The following is a 15,463-nucleotide window of genomic DNA, read 5'->3' as shown; positions in this document are numbered from 1 at the left end:
TCTGTCTCCTTTTATCTCTCCTTTTATCTCTACTGCTTCCTCCTTCCCTCTCTTCCTTTCAACACCATCATCACTCTGTTCTCTGTTCATCTGTCTCCTTTTATCTCTCCTTTTATCTCTACTGCTTCCTCCTTCCCTCTCTTCCTTTCAACACCATCATCACTCTGTTCTCTGTTCATCTGTCTCCTTTTATCTCTCCTTTTATCTCTACTGCTTCCTCCTTCCCTCTCTTCCTTTCAACACCATCATCACTCTGTTCTCTGTTCATCTGTCTCCTTTTATCTCTCCTTTTATCTCTACTGCTTCCTCCTTCCCTCTCTTCCTTTCAACACCATCATCACTCTGTTCTCTGTTCATCTGTCTCCTTTTATCTCTCCTTTTATCTCTACTGCTTCCTCCTTCCCTCTCTTCCTTTCAACACCATCATCACTCTGTTCTCTGTTCATCTGTCTCCTTTTATCTCTCCTTTTATCTCTACTGCTTCCTCCTTCCCTCTCTTCCTTTCAACACCATCATCACTCTGTTCTCTGTTCATCTGTCTCCTTTTATCTCTCCTTTTATCTCTACTGCTTCCTCCTTCCCTCTCTTCCTTTCAACACCATCATCACTCTGTTCTCTGTTCATCTGTCTCCTTTTATCTCTCCTTTATCTCTACTGCTTCCTCCTTCCCTCTCTTCCTTTCAACACCAATCATCACTCTGTTCTCTGTTCATCTGTCTCCTTTTATCTCTCCTTTTATCTCTACTGCTTCCTCCTTCCCTCTCTTCCTTTCAACACCATCATCACTCTGTTCTCTGTTCATCTGTCTCCTTTTATCTCTCCTTTATCTCTACTGCTTCCTCCTTCCCTCTCTTCCTTTCAACACCATCATCACTCTGTTCTCTGTTCATCTGTCTCCTTTTATCTCTCCTTTTATCTCTACTGCTTCCTCCTTCCCTCTCTTCCTTTCAACACCATCATCACTCTGTTCTCTGTTCATCTGTCTCCTTTTATCTCTCCTTTTACTCTACTGCTTCCTCCTTCCCTCTCTTCCTTTCAACACCATCATCACTCTGTTCTCTGTTCATCTGTCCTCCTTTTATCTCTCCTTTTTATCTCTACTGCTTCCTCTTCCCTCTCTTCCTTTCAACACCATCCTCACTCTGTTCTCTGTTCATCTGTCTCCTTTTATCTCTCCTTTTATCTCTACTGCTTCCTCCTTCCCTCTCTTCCTTTCAACACCATCATCACTCTGTTCTCTGTTCATCTGTCTCCTTTTATCTCTACTGCTTCCTCCTTCCCTCTCTTCCTTTCAACACCATCATCACTCTTTTCTCTGTTCATCTGTCTCCTTTTATCTCTCCTCTTCTTCCTCCTTCCCCTGTCCTCCTCCTCCTCCTCCTCCATGATAAGGCTTTTACAGCAGGTTAAAGTGTAGAGTTTAAATGTATTAAACACCCATTACTGTGCTGTATCTGTGATCAGAGGGTTCTAGAGTGGGTTCTAGTCAAAAGTAGTGCACTATGTAGAGGAATAGGTTGCCATTGGGTCCTGGTAAAAAGTAGTGCACTATATAGGGAATAGGGTGCCATTTGGGAGTTATATTTAATCTATAAACCCCAGGCACAGAGAACAGTCAGAGCCCAGGCACAGAGAACAGTCAGAGACCAGACACAGGGAACAGTCAGAGACTAGACACAGAGACCAGACACAGAGAACAGTCAGAGACCAGACACAGAGAACAGTCAGAGACCAGACACAGAGAACAGTCAGAGACCAGACACAGAGACCAGACACAGGGAACAGTCAGAGAACAGTCAGAGACCAGACACAGAGAACAGTCAGAGACCAGACACAGAGAACAGACACGGAGAACACTCAGAGACCAGACACAGAGAACAATCAGAGACCAGACACAGAGAACAGTCAGAGACCAGACACAGAGAACAGTCAGAGACCAGACACAGAGAACAGTCAGAGACCAGACACAGAGAACAGTCAGAGACCAGACACAGAGAACAGTCAGAGACCAAACACAGGGAACAGTCAGAGACCAGACACAGAGACCAGACACAGGGAACAGTCAGAGACCAGACACAGAGAACAGTCAGAGACCAGACACAGAGACCAGACACAGGGACCAGACACAGAGACCAGTCAGAGACCAGACACAGAGACCAGTCAGAGACCAGACACAGAGACCAGTCAGAGACCAGACACAGAGACCAGTCAGAGACCAGACACAGAGAACAGTCAGAGACCAGACACAGAGCCCAGGCACAGAGAACAGTCAGAGACCAGACACAGGGAACAGTCAGAGACTAGACACAGAGACCAGACACAGAGAACAGTCAGAGACCAGACACAGAGAACAGTCAGAGACCAGACACAGAGAACAGTCAGAGACCAGACACAGAGAACAGTCAGAGACCAGACACAGAGACCAGACACAGGGAACAGTCAGAGAACAGTCAGAGACCAGACACAGAGAACAGTCAGAGACCAGACACAGAGAACAGACACGGAGAACACTCAGAGACCAGACACAGAGAACAATCAGAGACCAGACACAGAGACCAGACACAGAGAACAGTCAGAGACCAGACACAGAGAACAGTCAGAGACCAGACACAGAGAACAGTCAGAGACCAGACACAGAGAACAGTCAGAGACCAGACACAGAGAACAGTCAGAGACCAAACACAGGGAACAGTCAGAGACCAGACACAGGGAACAGTCAGAGACCAGACACAGAGAACAGTCAGAGACCAGACACAGAGACCAGACACAGGGACCAGACACAGAGACCAGTCAGAGACCAGACACAGAGACCAGTCAGAGACCAGACACAGAGACCAGTCAGAGACCAGACACAGAGACCAGTCAGAGACCAGACACAGAGACCAGTCAGAGACCAGACACAGAGACCAGTCAGAGACCAGACACAGAGACCAGTCAGAGACCAGACACAGAGACCAGTCAGAGACCAGACACAGAGAACAGTCAGAGACCAGACACAGAGAACACTCAGAGGCCAGACACAGAGACCAGACACAGAGACCAGACACAGAGACCAGACACAGGGAACAGTCAGAGACCAGACACAGGGAACAGTCAGAGACCAGACACAGGGAACAGTCAGAGACCAGACACAGGGAACAGTCAGAGACCAGACACAGGGAACAGTCAGAGACCAGACACAGAGAACAGTCAGAGACCAGACACAGGGACCAGACACAGAGAACAGTCAGAGACCAGACACAGAGAACAGTCAGAGACCAGACACAGAGAACACTCAGAGGCCAGACACAGGGAACAGTCAGAGACCAGACACAGAGACCAGACACAGAGACCAGACACAGAGACCAGACACAGAGACCAGACACAGAGACCAGACACAGAGACCAGACACAGGGAACAGTCAGAGACCAGACACAGGGAACAGTCAGAGACCAGACACAGGGAACAGTCAGAGACCAGACACAGAGAACAGTCAGAGACCAGACACAGGGACCAGACACAGAGAACAGTCAGAGACCAGACACAGAGAACAGTCAGAGACCAGACACAGGGAACAGTCAGAGACCAGACACAGGGAACAGTCAGAGACCAGACACAGAGACCAAACACGGGGAACAGTCAGAGACCAGACACAGGGAACAGTCAGAGACCAGACACAGAGAACAGTCAGAGACCAGACACAGAGACCAGACACAGAGAACAGTCAGAGACCAGACACAGAGAACAGTCAGAGACCAGACACAGGGAACAGTCAGAGACCAGACACAGGGAACAGTCAGAGACCAGACACAGAGAACAGTCAGAGACCAGACACAGAGAACAGTCAGAGACCAGACACAGAGAACAGTCAGAGACCAGACACAGAGAACAGTCAGAGACCAGACACAGAGACCAAACACAGGGAACAGTCAGAGACCAGACACAGGGAACAGTCAGAGACCAGACACAGGGAACAGTCAGAGACCAGACACAGAGAACAGTCAGAGACCAGACACAGGGAACAGTCAGAGACTAGACACAGAGACCAGACACAGAGAACAGTCAGAGACCAGACACAGAGAACAGTCAGAGACCAGACACAGGGAACAGTCAGAGACCAGACACAGGGAACAGTCAGAGACCAGACACAGAGAACAGTCAGAGACCAGACACAGGGAACAGTCAGAGACCAGACACAGAGAACTTCAGAACAATATGTATATCATCTGCAGTTGTGTTTGAATATGGAAGTGATAATATCATCTGTTGACCTCACGTTGTCATGGTGTTGACCTGCAGGTGACCTGGAGGCTCTGAAGAAGAAGAGTTTCACCATGAAGGAAGGAGTGGACTACAGAGTGAAGATACACTTCAAGGTAAGAACCTTCTCCTCCTCCTCTCTCCTCCTGGACTACAGAGTGAAGATACACTTTCAGGTGAGAACATCTCTATCAGGACTCAGGAGATTTTCCAGATGCAGACACAGGAGTCGGATGGTTCGGTTGTCAGAATATTTATTATAACAAAGGGACAGATTAAAGGGCAGGTCGAGGGCAGGCAGAGGTTCGTAATCCAAGGCAGAGTCAATCAGGGACAGAACGGCAGGCAGGCTCAGGGCCAGGACAGGCAAACAGGCTCAGGGCCAGGACAGGCAGGCAGGCTCAGGGCCAGGACAGGCAGGCAGGCTCAGGGCCAGGACAGGCAGGCAGGCTCAGGGCCAGGACAGGCAGGCTCAGGGCCAGGACGGGCAGACAGGCTCAGGGCCAGGACGGGCAGACAGGCTCAGGGCCAGGACGGGCAGACAGGCTCAGGGCCAGGACGGGCAGACAGGCTCAGGGCCAGGACGGGCAGACAGGCTCAGGGCCAGGACGGGCAGACAGGCTCAGGGCCAGGACGGGCAGACAGGCTCAGGGCCAGGACGGGCAGACAGGCTCAGGGCCAGGACGGGCAGACAGGCTCAGGGCCAGGACGGGCAGGCAGGCTCAGGGCCAGGACAGGCAGGCAGGGCCAGGACGGGCAGACAGGCTCAGGGCCAGGACAGGCAGACAGGCTCAGGGCCAGGACAGGCTCAGGGCCAGGACAGGCAGGCAGGCTCAGGGCCAGGACAGGCAGGCAGGCTCAGGGCCAGGACAGGCAGGCAGGCTCAGGGCCAGGACAGGCAGACAGGCTCAGGGCCAGGACAGGCAGACAGGCTCAGGGCCAGGACAGGCAGACAGGCTCAGGGCCAGGACAGGCAGACAGGCTCAGGGCTCAGGGCCAGGACAGGCAGACAGGCTCAGGGCCAAGGCCAGGCAGGCAGACAGGCTCAGGGCCAAGGACAGGCAGGCAGACAGGCTCAGGGCCAAGGACAGGCAGGCAGACAGGCTCAGGGCCAAGGACAGGCAGGCAGACAGGCTCAGGGCCAAGGACAGGCAGGCAGACAGGCTCAGGGCCAAGGACAGGCAGGCAGACAGGCTCAGGGCCAAGGACAGGCAGGCAGACAGGCTCAGGGCCAAGGACAGGCAGGCAGACAGGCTCAGGGCCAAGGACAGGCAGGCAGGCTCAGGGCCAGGACAGGCAGGCAGGCTCAGGGCCAGGACAGGCAGGCAGGTTGGATCCGGGAAGACTAGAAAACAAGAACTTGAGAAACAGGAAACACGCTGGTAAGACCTGACAAAACAAGACGAACTGGCAACAGACAAACAGAAAATGCAGGTATAAATACACAGGTGATAATGGAGGAAAATAGGAGACACCTGGTGGGGGACGGAGATAAACACAAGACTGGTGAAACAGATCAGGGATCAATCTCCTCTTCACCTTTCTGTTCTGTTCTTCTCTGCTCTGTTTGGTTCTGTTCTGTTCTTCTCTGCTCTGTTTGGTTCTGTTCTGTTCTGCTCTGTTTGGTTCTGTTCTGTTCTTCTCTGCTCTGTTTGGTTCTGTTCTGCTCTTCTCTGCTCTGTTTGGTTCTGTTCTGCTCTTCTCTGCTCTGTTTGGTTCTGTTCTGTTCTTCTCTGCTCTGTTTGGTTCTGTTCTGTTCTGTTCTGCTCTGTTTGGTTCTGTTCTGTTCTTCTCTGCTCTGTTTGGTTCTGTTCTGTTCTTCTCTGCTCTGTTTGGTTCTGTTCTGCTCTTCTCTGCTCTGTTTGGTTCTGTTCTGTTCTTCTCTTTTTTATATTATCTTATTTATTTCAACTTTATTTAACCAGGTAGGCTACTTGAGAACAAGTCCTTTATTTAACCAGGTAGGCTAGTTAAGAAAAAGTTCTCATTTACAACTGCGACCTGGCCAAGATAAAGCAAAGCAGTGTGACAAAAACAACAACAACACAGAGTTACACATAAACAAACGTACAAATCAAATCAAAATCAAATCAAATGTATTTATATAGCCCTTCTTACATCAGCTGATATCTCAAAGTGCTGTACAGAAACCCAGCCTAAAACCCCAAACAGCAAGCAATGCAGGTGTAGAAGCACGGTGGCTAGGAAAAACTCCCTAGAAAGTCAGGAACCTAGGAAGAAACCTAGAGAGGAACCAGGCTATGAGGGGTGGCCAGTCCTCTTCTGGCTGTACAGGGTAGAGAGGAACCAGGCTATGAGGGGTGGCCAGTCCTCTTCTGGCTGTGCCGGGTGGAGATTATAACAGAACATGGCCAAGATGTTCAAATGTTCATAGATGACCAGCAGGGTCAAATAACAATAATCACAGTGGTTGTCGAGGGTGCAACAGGTCAGCACCTCAGGAATAAATGTCAGTTGGCTTTTCATAGCCGATCATTGAGAGTATGTCTACCGCTCCTGCTGTCTCTACAGAGTTGAAAACAGCAGGTTTTCGTCGGAGTACGTACAGTCAATAACACAATAGAAAAATCTATGTACAGTGTGTGCAAATGTAGAAGATTAGGGAGATAAGGCAATAAATAGGCCATAGAGGCAAAATAATTACAATTTAGCAAATGAACACTGGAGTGATAGATGTGCAGATGATTATGTGCAAGTAGAGATACTAGGGTGCAAAAGAGCAAGAAGATAAATAACAATATGGGGATGAGGTAGTTGGGTGTGCTACTTACAGATGGGCTATGTACAGGTACAGTGATCGAAAAGCTGCTCTGACAGCTGATGCTTAAAGTTAGTGAGGGAGATATATGTCTCCAGCTTCAGTGATTTTTGCAATTCGTTCCAGTCATTGGCAGCAGAGAACTGTAAGGAAAGGCGGCCAAAGGAAGTGTTGGCTTTGGGGATGACCAGTGGGGCTTTGGTGACAAAACGGATGGCACTGTGGTAGACTACATCCAGTTTGCTTAGTAGGGTGTTGGAGGTTCCGGAAAACTGTGTGATCACGCTCTCCTCAGCCGATGTGAGTAAGACCTTTAAACAGGTCAACATTCACAAGGCCGCAGGGCCAGATTAATTACCAGGACATGTACTGCGAGCATGTGCTGACCAACTGGCAAGTGTCTTCACTGACATTTTCAACCTCTCCCTGTCCGAGTCTGTAATACCAACATGTTTTAAGCAGACCACCATAGTCCCTGTGCCCAAGAACACTAAGGTAACCTGCCTAAATGACTACTGACCCGTAACACTCACATATGTAGCCATGAAGTGCTTTGAAAGGCTGGTCATGGCTCACATCAACACCATTATCCCAGAAACCCTAAACCCACTCCACTTTGCATACGGCCTTAACAGATCCACAGATGATGCAATCTCTATTGCACTCCACACTGCCCTTTCCCACCTGGACAAAAGGAACACCAATGTGAAAATGCTATTCATTGACTACAGCTCAGCGTTCAACACCATAGTGCCTTCAAAGCTCATCAATAAGCTAAGGACCCTGGGACTAAACACCTCCCTCTGCAACTGGATCCTGGACTTCCTGACGGGCCGCCCCCAGGTGGTGAGGGTAGGTAGCAACACATCTGCCACGCTGATTCTCAACACTGGAGCACCTCAGGGGTGCGTGCTTAGTCCCCTCCTGTACTCCCTGTTCACCCACGACTGCATGGCCAGGCACGACTCCAACACCATCATCAAATTACCAATGACAAAACAGTGATAGGCCTGACCACCGACAACGACGAGACAGCCTATAGGGAGGAGGTCAGAGACCTGGCTTTGTGGTGCCAGGACAACAACCTCTCCCTTAACGTGATCAAGACAAAGGAGATGATTGTGGACTACAGGAAAAAGAGGACCGAGCATGCCCACATTCTCATCGACGGGGCTGTAGTGGAGCAGGTTGAGAGCTTCAAGTTCCTTGGTGTCCACATCACCAACAAACTATCATGGTCCAAACACACCAAGACAGTCGTGAAGAGGGTACGATAAAGCCTATTCCCCCTCAGGAGACTGAAAATATTTGGCATGGGTCCTCAGATCCTCAAAAGGTTCTACACCTGCACCATCGAGAGCATCCTGACTGGTTGTATCACTGCCTGGTATGGCAAATGCTCGGCCTCCGACCGCAAGGCACTACAGAGGGTAGGGCGAACGGCCCAGTACATCACTGGGGCCAAGCTTCCTGCCATCCAGGACCTCTACACCAGGCGGTGTGAGAGGAAGGCCCTAAAAATTGTCAAAGACTCCATCCACCCCAGTCATAGACTGTTCTCTCTGCTACCACACGGCAAGCGGTACCGGAGCACCAAGTCTGGGTCCAAGAGGGTTCTAAACAGCTTTTACCCCCAAGCCATAAGACTCCTGAACATGTAATCAAATGGCTACCCAGACTATTTGCATTGCCCCCCCCCCCCTCTTTTACACTGCTGCTACTCTCTGTTATTATCTATGCATAGTCACTTTAATAACTCCACCTACATGTACAAACTACCCCAACTAACCAGTGCCCTGCACATTGACTCTGTACCGGTACCCAGCTGTACATAGTCTTGCTATTGTTATTTTACTGCTGCTCTTTAATTACTTGTTACTTTTATTTCTTATTCTTATTCGTACATATATATATTTTTTTAACTGCATTGTTGTTTAGGGGCTTGTAAGTAAGCATTTCCCTGTAAGGTCTACACCTGTTGTATTCAGCGCATGTGACTAATAACATTTGATTTGATTTTAATTATTATCATTTATTTATTTTACCCAATTGTTTACCTAAATCCAATTGCATGATAACATTTTGTGTTGATTTCAAATTAGTTGACAGCTCAACCAAATGTAAATAAATAAATAATAGACTGTGTCTGTGAAGTGAGAAAGATGGGCTATGTTGATTAGGTCCCATTCTAATGGATGGGTACAGTGGCATGACCAGTTCTACTTGGATATGAAATATCATTTATAGTTGACATGAAAGATTATTATGGAATCAGATAGGAAGAGATGAAACTCTGAGATACTCTGGTCTAGGCTGGGATTCAAACCTATTGCACATTGCCGACAAGGCACTTTTTAAAGGCAATGATCCCGTGCTGACAGAGACTGTATTCACCAAGCAGCCCCCTCTCCCCCTCCCCTCACCTCCCTCTCCCCTCACCTCCCTCTCCCTCAGCTCTCTCTCCCCCTCCCTCAGACACACCAAGCAACCCTATCCCCCCTCCCCATACCTCTCCCTCAGCCCTCTCTCCCCCTCCCTCAGACTCACCAAGCAGCCCCCTACTCCCCTCCCCTCCCTCAGCCCTCTCTCCCCCTCCCTCAGACTCACCAAGCAGCCCTCTCTCCCTCAGACTCACCAAGCAGCCCTCCCTCCCTCAGACTTACCAAGCAGCCCTCTCTCCCTCAGACTCACCAAGCAGCCCTCTCTCCCTCAGACTCACCAAGCAGCCCTCTCTCCCTCAGACTCACCAAGCAGCCCTCTCTCCCTCAGACTCACCAAGCAGCCCCCTCTCCCTCAGACTCACCAAGCAGCCCCCTCTCCCTCAGACTCACCAAGCAGCCCCCTCTCCCTCAGACTCACCAAGCAGCCCTCTCTCCCTCAGACTCACCAAGCAGCCCTCTCCCCCTCAGACTCACCAAGCAGCCCTCTCTCCCTCAGACTCACCAAGCAGCCCTCTCTCCCTCAGACTCACCAAGCAGCCCTCTCTCCCTCAGACTCACCAAGCAGCCCTCTCTCCCTCAGACTCACCAAGCAGCCCTCTCTCCCTCAGACTCACCAAGCAGCCCTCTCTCCCTCAGACTCACCAAGCAGCCCTCTCTCCCTCAGACTCACCAAGCAGCCCTCTCTCCCTCAGACTCACCAAGCAGCCCCCTCTCCCTCAGACTCTGCAGTGAGGACACCTGGAGGTAGAAGAGTGCAACTGCAGCTGGGGAACAGTGATGGCAGGAATAGTAGAGTAGGCCTTGGTTGTAGGGATGTGACAAATGGACCATTTTGCTTAATGTTTAAACAACCATTTTGGGTCACTTTTTTTCTCTGTAAATTCTTATATTTTTTAAATAATAAAATTCCACTTCAATTCACAGAATAATGGTCCTATTACGTATGTATGATCGTTAGGGCCTATTACGTATGTATGATCGTTAGGGCCTATTACGTTTGTATGATCGTTAGGGCCTATTACGTATGTATGATCGTTAGGGCCTATTACGTATGTATGATCGTTAGGGCCTATTCCGTATGCATGATCGTTAGGGCCTATTACGTATGTATGATCGTTAGGGCCTATTACGTATGTATGATCGTTAGGGCCTATTACGTATGTATGATCGTTAGGGCCTATTACGTATGTATGATCGTTAGGTCCTATTACGTATGTATGATCGTTAGGGCCTATTACGTATGTATGATCGTTAGGGCCGGGCAAGGAAGTTCTGTCACCTGCAGTTATCTACCCTTGAGAGTCATGTCTATCTACTGCAGTTATCTACCCTTGAGAGTCATGTCTATCTACTACGGTTATATACCCTTGAGAGTCATGTCTATCTACTGCAGTTATCTACCCTTGAGAGTCATGTCTATCTACTGCAGTTATCTACCCTTGAGAGTCATGTCTATCTACTGCAGTTATATACCCTTGAGAGTCATGTCTATCTACTGCAGTTATCTACCCTTGAGAGTCATGTCTATCTACTGCAGTTATCTACCCTTGAGAGTCATGTCTATCTACTGCAGTTATATACCCTTGAGAGTCATGTCTATCTACTGCAGTTATATACCCTTGAGAGTCATGTCTATCTACTGCAGTTATCTACCCTTGAGAGTCATGTCTATCTACTGCAGTTATATACCCTTGAGAGTCATGTCTATCTACTGCGGTTATCTACCCTTGAAAGCACCTCGGCTACGGCATGTTTGTTTGTTTGTTTGTTTGTTTGTCTGTAAAGGTACACTACGGTTTTTAAATGCCAACAGGAAACCTTCTCTGGAGATAGTTTAGAAGCACCACTGAACATGCAGCGGGACTAACTTCCATCACTAGGCCACCAAAACAACTGTTTCTCTGTTAGGGATTTTTCTTAAAGTTAAAGATCCCAATTTGAAATGTTCACACCCCTACTTGTGTGCGTCCCAAATGGCACCCTATTCCATATATGGTGCACTACTTTAGACCAGGGCCTATAGGGCTAAGGGCACTACTTTAGACCAGGGCCTATAGGGCTAAGGGCACTACTTTAGACCAGGGCCTATAGGGCTAAGGGCACTACTTTAGACCAGGACCTATAGGGCTAAGGGCACTACTTTAGGCCAGGGCCTATAGGGCTAAGGGCACTACTTTAGGCCAGGGCCTATAGGGCTAAGGGCACTACTTTAGACCAGGGCCTATAGGGCTAAGGGCACTACTTTAGACCAGGGCCTATAGGGCTAAGGGTACTACTTTAGACCAGGGCCTATAGGGCTAAGGGCACTACTTTAGACCAGGGCCTATAGGGCTGAGCGACCTGGTTAAACGTTGTGTACTGAATAGGGAGTAGGGGGTCATTTGGGACAAAGCTGTGTAAAGTTGACTCTTCATGAGAATTCATATAAGATAACTCTCCTTTCCTCTCCTCTCCTCTCCTTCCCTCTCCTCTCCTCCCCTCCCTTCTCCTCTCATCTCCCATCCCCCTCCCCTCTCCTCCATATAAGTTCATACTGTGTTTAAATGCACTACAGATTTCCAGTCCCAATGAATTTACATAGTTTATTTATTGCTCCTGATAACTCTCCTCCCCTCCTCCTCTCCCGTTCCCTCCCCTTCTCTCCTCTCCAGGTTAACAGGGATATTGTGTCTGGGCTGAAGTACGTCCATCTGACCTACAGGAAAGGAATCAGAGGTAAGGAGGACCCCATTTTGTGCCGAGCTGTGGATACGCTGTGCTGTTTAGACCCATAGACCGTGTCAGTTTCTGATACATACACCTAAATCCTGGCTAGCAAGGGTGCAACTGAGCTGCCATTTTGTGTGTTGTCATCGACACAATACATCACAGTTTCCCCACATACACCTAATTCCGGGTTAACAGTGATGTAACTGAGCTGCCATTTTGTGTGCTTTCATCGACACAAGACGTCAGTTTCCCCCACATACACTTAAAACCTGATTACCAACGGTGCAACTGAGCCGCCATTTGGTGTGTTGTCACTGACACAAATTGGCACAGTTTCCCCCACATTCACCTTAAACCTGGCTAGCAAGTGTGCAACTGAGCATCCATTTTGTGTCGTGCAGTGGACAAGGCGGTGTACATGGTGGGCAGCTACGGGCCACGGGTGGAGGAGCATGAGTTCATAACCCCGGTGGAGGAGGCGCCCAAAGGCATGATTGTCAGAGGCAGCTACCACATCAAGTCCCACTTCACCGACGACGACAAGACCGACCACCTCTCCTGGGAGTGGAACCTGGGGATCAAGAAGGACTGGGACGAATAGAGAGGAGCCTCATTCCTCTCTCCCTCCTTCCCTCTCCCTGTGTCTCCACCTCTCCTTTTCTCCTTCCTTCCTTCCTTCCTTCCTTCCTTCCTTCCTTCCTTCCTTCCTTCCTTACCCCTTCTCTCCCCTGTCTCCCCCACTTTCATCCCTCCTTCCCTCCCTCCATCAAGAAGGACTGGGATGAATAGAGACCTCATCCCTCTCTCCATGCTTCCCTCTCCCCGTGTCTCCCCTCTCCCTCCTTCTCTCCCTCTTCATTAAGAAGGACTGTCTCTCCCTCTTTCTTCCTCCCAACTCCTCTCCCCTGTCCCTCCATCCTTCCCCTCTCCCTCCTCTCCCCCCCCTTCTCCCTCCTCTCCCCCCTCCTTCCAAGGCCCACCTGTATAATAGTAAAAGACAGAGACCGGTATGAAAGGTGTAAACAGGAAGTTAGGTTAGGCACAGTCTAGAACGAGACAGAGAGGATGTTGTCATAAACCAAACCAGTCTACATCATAGTAGACAACCGAACATCGTGGGCTACATCCCAAAATGGCCCCCTATTCCCTATATAGTGCACTACCCACAGGGCTCTGGTGAAAAGTAGTGCACTATGTAGGGAATAGGGGGCCATTTGAGGTATGATCTGTAGGTGGAGATCCACTTGTCTCTCTGTGATGTAATCTGATGTTCTCTCCTACAGTGTGTTAACTGAAGGGGATCAAATGAAGTTAAACACGTGGGACTCACTCATACAGTGAAGTTGGAGTATGGAGATGTATTTACACCCCGTAGTGTGAGAGGTACATTCTAGAAGGTTATTCTAAAGTGTTCTATTCTGGAAATTGCCAGTTCAACAAGGTTTCAAGGAGCAACCCTTTGTAATGTTAGTTATCAGTTAGAATGTTTGACAACAGCGTGTCTCATACTCCTGAAGAAGTTACCATCTTCTAAGTTGTACATCTAGAATGACATCTTCTAAGTTCTAGAATGACATCTTCTAAGTTCTAGTTCTAGAATGACCATCTTCTAAGTTCTAGTTCTAGTATGACCATCTTCTAAGTTCTAGTTCTAGAATGACCATCTTCAAAGTTCTAGTTCTAGAATTACCATCTTCTAAGTTCTAGTTCCAGAATGACCATCTTCAAAGTTCTAGTTCTAGAATGACCATCTTCTAAGTTCTAGTTCTAGAATGACCATCTTCTAAGTTCTAGTTCTAGAATGACCATCTTCTAAGTTCTAGTTCCAGAATGACCATCTTCTAAGTTCTAGAATGACCATCTTCTAAGTTCTAGTTCTAGAATGACCATCTTCTAAGTTCTAGTTCTAGAATGACCATCTTCTAAGTTCTAGTTCCAGAATGACCATCTTCTAAGTTCTAGTTCCAGAATGACCATCTTCTAAGTTCTAGAATGACCATCTTCTAAGTTCTAGTTCTAGAATGACCATCTTCTAAGTTCTAGTTCCAGAATGACCATCGTCTAAGTTCTAGTTCCAGAATGACCATCTTCTAAGTTCTAGATCTAGAATGACCATCTTCTAAGTTCTAGTTCCAGAATGACCATCTTCTAAGTTCTAGATCTAGAATGACCATCTTCTAAGTACTAGTTCTATACTTGACACACCTGAGCTGTTATTGGATTAATGTAAAACAACATGGTTTCACACTGTCTGGAGGTGTTTAACAGGGAAGATGGGTTACCATGGTAACATATCAACAGACAACTGTTGTTTTCTCAGGTTTGTCCTTATATTTGCTCTATTTTTCAATGCTGCTTGAATGTCATTTTCCCAATGTCTGCCTTTGCTTTTGCATATTGAGAGAGTTGCTCTTTAAAAGATAAGCCATTCACCATGTATCAACCATCTTCCATTAAACATCATGTAAACATCATGAGGAAGCCTGTTGTCTGGCTATACTGAAGAAAATGTGATTGGGATGTGTACAATATGTTCTGTAGTAGTTACTACAGAATAAAGCCCAATGCAAGTAGCCTACACAGTGTCTTTACCTCTCTGGCAGGTAGTGACCCTAAGACATATCTCTACAGTAGAGTAGAGGGTCAGCTGGGTTTGAGGTTTAGTATCTTAATGGGCGCCATGTTAGCACCCGAACTATCATGACATGATTATTCCAGTCAGAATGTAAATTACAACGTTATGATGGTGATTGGCTAGCCTGGGTATCAGTATGTTTGTACCATCATGTCACTCCTTGCCACTTCTTGGCGGCCAAACATGACAATGAATGGAATGATGGCACACACTGATCTGGGAGCAGCAGGTTAGACACTGATCTGGGAGCAGCAGGTTAGACACTGATCTGGGAGCAGCAGGTTAGACACTGATCTGGGAGCAGCAGGTTAGACACTGATCTGGGAGCAGCAGGTTAGACACTGATCTGGGAGCAGCAGGTTAGACACTGATCTGGGAGCAGCAGGTTAGACACTGATCTGGGAGCAGCAGGTTAGACACTGATCTGGGAGCAGCAGGTTAGACACTGATCTGGGAGCAGCAGGTTAGACACTGATCTGGGAGCAGCAGGTTAGACACTGATCTGGGAGCAGCAGGTTAGACACTGATCTGGGAGCAGCAGGTTAGACACTGATCTGGGAGCAGCAGGTTAGACACTGATCTGGGAGCAGCAGGTTAGACACTGATCTGGGAGCAGCAGGTTAGACATTGATCTGGGAGCAGCAGGTTACACACTGATCT

General features: G+C 48.4%; 1 protein-coding gene across 2 annotated transcripts in view; it reads left to right on the top strand.

Annotated features, from left to right (window-relative positions):
• arhgdig (Rho GDP dissociation inhibitor (GDI) gamma) overlaps positions 1 to 14,739 on the top strand; it is a 53,041-nt gene extending 38,302 nt beyond the window's left edge. For both annotated transcript variants that reach the window (XM_029776262.1, XM_029776253.1), the window contains exons 4-6: positions 4,279 to 4,355; positions 12,111 to 12,174; positions 12,570 to 14,739. In XM_029776262.1, the coding sequence (XP_029632122.1) occupies positions 4,279 to 4,355; positions 12,111 to 12,174; positions 12,570 to 12,769 (341 nt within the window). In that variant the 3' untranslated portion in view covers positions 12,770 to 14,739. The remainder of the gene's footprint in view (positions 1 to 4,278; positions 4,356 to 12,110; positions 12,175 to 12,569) is intronic.
• The last annotated feature ends 724 nt before the right edge of the window (positions 14,740 to 15,463 follow it).

The sequence above is a fragment of the Salmo trutta genome, chromosome 1 (assembly GCF_901001165.1).
Source record: "Salmo trutta chromosome 1, fSalTru1.1, whole genome shotgun sequence".
Classification (NCBI taxonomy): Eukaryota; Metazoa; Chordata; class Actinopteri; order Salmoniformes; family Salmonidae; genus Salmo; species Salmo trutta.
This window is presented reverse-complemented; position numbering and strand designations above follow the sequence as displayed.